The 3,471-nt window shown below is 28.1% G+C and overlaps 1 protein-coding gene across 1 annotated transcript in view; it reads right to left on the bottom strand.

Annotated features, from left to right (window-relative positions):
- LOC106681533 (protein takeout) overlaps positions 1 to 3,471 on the bottom strand; it is a 15,296-nt gene that overhangs the window by 8,054 nt on the left and 3,771 nt on the right. Inside the window, exon 6 of the mRNA XM_067044785.1 lies at positions 168 to 317. Within this exon, the coding sequence (XP_066900886.1) occupies positions 168 to 317 (150 nt within the window). The remainder of the gene's footprint in view (positions 1 to 167; positions 318 to 3,471) is intronic.

Genomic DNA, 3,471 nt, shown 5'->3' with positions numbered 1-3,471 from the left:
TTCTATGATTTCTTAATCTAATTAATATCAGAAATAATTTAGAATCCCACTTATTTTTTTAAATAATCATAAGATTATGAATACATTTTGAATTTCATTTAACTATAATAAGATTTCAATGACCACTACAGATGAAAATATAATTAAATTTTATATGATATTTATACTTAGTTGTTTTTCTCCATTAAAAAGATTATCGAATTGTAATCTCATCCTTGAAGGTTTGAAACTGTAGTCAAAACTCTTGACTTCTAAGTACGTCTTATTTTTTTTTACTACTGGTAATCCAGTTACTATGCTGTATCCATCAACATTATCTGTAACATAATATAAATTTTGTGTGAATTCTAACAAATACACTGGCATTTTTTTTTTTTTTTATTATTATATCTAGTGTACTGGGTATTTTTACTGATGATCAGTCCCACTGAAGCCTGGATTGGCGATCAAAATATTTAAATAAACAAAAATATATCCCATAAAAGAAATAATGGCTATTTCTTTACCCAATTGATTTATTATTTTTTTTCTTTTATGATAATTTTTCAAGCTGATGTCTGAGGATTTAGTGCCATGATCAGTCTAAAAGTTGTCGACCCCTGTGTTCCAGTTGTGGTATTCCAGAAACTGGGATCAAGCTAAATAAGAGTGCTGGCATTTACAGCTTTAATGAAGATTATTTCTCTCTTTTTGTCACTGAAAAAATCTAGTTGTTTTACAAAGTCATCATAAACGGGTGGAAGGAAATAGTAGGTGTAGCCCACTATATAAAATCAGAGGCCCTCATCCATTTTGTACTTGGTTGCACATTTATAGGTTATCTGCCAGATGAGAGGCATCATAAAGTTATTTTTTTTTTTCATAAATGATTTTTAGCATGTTCTTATTTTTATATATCAATGTTAAATATCGTTTCTGTATTGTTTATTTATGTAATTGAACCAAAAAGCAAGCTAACCAATTTTCATCGGTCAAATATGAAGTAAAGATACGTTATTAAAAAAAAAGAAGATGGCGGCATGTGTCTTTCCAAAAGTCCGTTGAATAGCAGCCATGTTGAGCAGATTCAAATATTTTAAACTTTATTTATCTTCCCATCATATTTGTAATTACAGTAGATTAAAGAAGAAATAGAAGTCGAAAAATAAATGTTAAAAATTAATATTCATAAAGAAAATCATAAGAAAAAACTCAAAACTGTGTGCTACAATTGATGTTTACATCGAACATCTAGACAGGATGTTTGGTTTAGACTTTTGTTGTTTAAAGGTGGGAGAGGGAGGACTTCTTCTGGATGCAGGATGTCCTGAATCATCATTGGTCTACTCTCAGTTGTAGAGATCTAGAAAAGAAGACATGAAAGAGTAATCCAAAAAGAATAAGGTACTCTTTGTTTTGGATCGCCTGGTGAGAGGATGTCTCCTGAGAGGGGAGGTGTAGAGAATCTTTTGTTGATTGTGAGAAATAGCATTTTGGGAAAGAAGGCAAATGTTTTGTTTATAATTAGTGAGTGTTTGTTTGTGAGATAGAAGACAAAGAAACTTCCATCATCAAAAGAAGATTATATAAATTCGTTAGTTTTGTTCTACCTAAATTTAAACATATATATATATACAAATAGCTATTAATTTAATTTAATGTTATTAGTAGAAAAGTTTCTGTTCTGATTGCCAAGAAAAACACGCCCTGAGATTAAGAGTCTATTATGTTATAAAAAATAAAATAAAATTCCCCTATCTGTTTAATATTAAAGGTTTTCATTTGAACCTAGGATATGAGAATAAGTAAAAACTATCGATTTTCCTTTTATTTATTTATAAATTTTTGAATATTACAATATATAAGTATTTTTTATAATTTCTCCACCTTATTATTTATATTATCATTTGATGTCTGCCCATTTTTAAAATTTTCTTAAATTTCCTAATATTATTTTTACTTTAACATTATGTTATAATCTTTTTACTTTCAGATAAAAAGTATTAGTTAACCGCCAATCCTCCCCCAATTCTCTAACCTATCATTTTTGTGTTTAACCACACTCAGTAAGGTGGGTGTTCTATTTTGTTCATTATTTTCCTTTATTCTTGATTTTTACTATTATTCACCTTTTTCCATCTTTTAGTGTATATTGTGTATTTGTATTTTTTTTTTAATCTACTTTTTTATTTTTTATTATTTCCTTTTTCATTAATTGTCTAAAACCATTTTGTAATTCTTATTTATTTTTATTTTCTTTTATTCACTTTGTTCATTTTAATATAAATTTTTACATTTAAATCATAATTAGCCACACTTTAGTCCAATTTTATTTAATCTATTTTCTTACTTTTCTACCTTCTTTAGTGTTGGTATCTTTTTTTAGCCCTGGTGAAGCCGTGCAACGTGGGGTGAAATGTTGGCTCGTATTAAATAATTTTATTACTATTTGAGTTTTTTCTTTGATCGGACCATCTTCCTTTTATATTTATTATTATTATTTCTTTTTATTATAATAAATTCAAATAAAAGAAAATCACAAATAAATAGGTCTTAAGTGACAGTATCTCTATTACAGTAATGGGTACTGATGTTTATCACACCAGACCTACTAGTGATGCTGTACTGCCATGATAGCAAATATTATCATGACATTAACAGTTATAAAGTTTAAAACATGGAAGTTAATGTGGCGGTTGCTGTTGTGACTATGAAGAGTTGCTGTCTAAACAAACTTCCTGTCACCTATCATGCTACACCTAGTGACAGTAGACATTTTCATGGCTGTAGATTTATTACTGCAATATGTTATGTCAGCTATCACACTATACCTAGTGGCATGAGAGTAAATGACTTGACTCCAAGTATTATACAGTCTACCATTGCATTGATGCAATAGTTCCTGCTTTGGTAAATAGTTGCTGTGTAAACTAGGTTTAACATGACAGTGTTAGGGGAATAGGATATTCCCCTATTGCAGTGAGTCAAAGAAGGAAGAAAATATCCCAGCTCTATACATGGTGCCATTACATAATCCCTCAGTTGCTATGTTATTGTTTCAATTTTAAAGAAAATAATAAATAATTTGTCAAAAAATAAAAAAAAAAGATATAGAAATAACATTGCGAATTACAATTTTTCTGAGGTAAACTAGTAAGTTAATCTTGATAGTTGATACATTTATTCCGTTGGTAGTCTTAAAAATCAAATAAGCACTTTGAAAGCATTCTATTATAGTACAAGCACTTCATTGGTTCTTAAAAGTTATAAATGCACCAAAACTTTTAATTCTTTCACAAATTTACTTTAGAAATAATGTAGTTAGGTGCTATTCTTTATCACAGAGAAAAATGTTTTACATTACTTATTTACAATGTAATTTTGCATGATAATATATATATTTATAAACTATGGAAGTCAAAACGGGAATTTAAACCATTTTTGGCTTGTGTTTAATTAAAAAGGGTTAGTATATAAGAATTTATTTATTTA

Source organism: Halyomorpha halys, unplaced genomic scaffold (genome assembly GCF_000696795.3).
Source record: "Halyomorpha halys isolate HHAL.00 unplaced genomic scaffold, Hhal_1.1 Scaffold346.1, whole genome shotgun sequence".
Taxonomy (NCBI): domain Eukaryota; kingdom Metazoa; phylum Arthropoda; class Insecta; order Hemiptera; family Pentatomidae; genus Halyomorpha; species Halyomorpha halys.
Note: the sequence above shows the minus strand (reverse complement) of the source record. Positions and strands in the feature narration are given on the sequence as shown.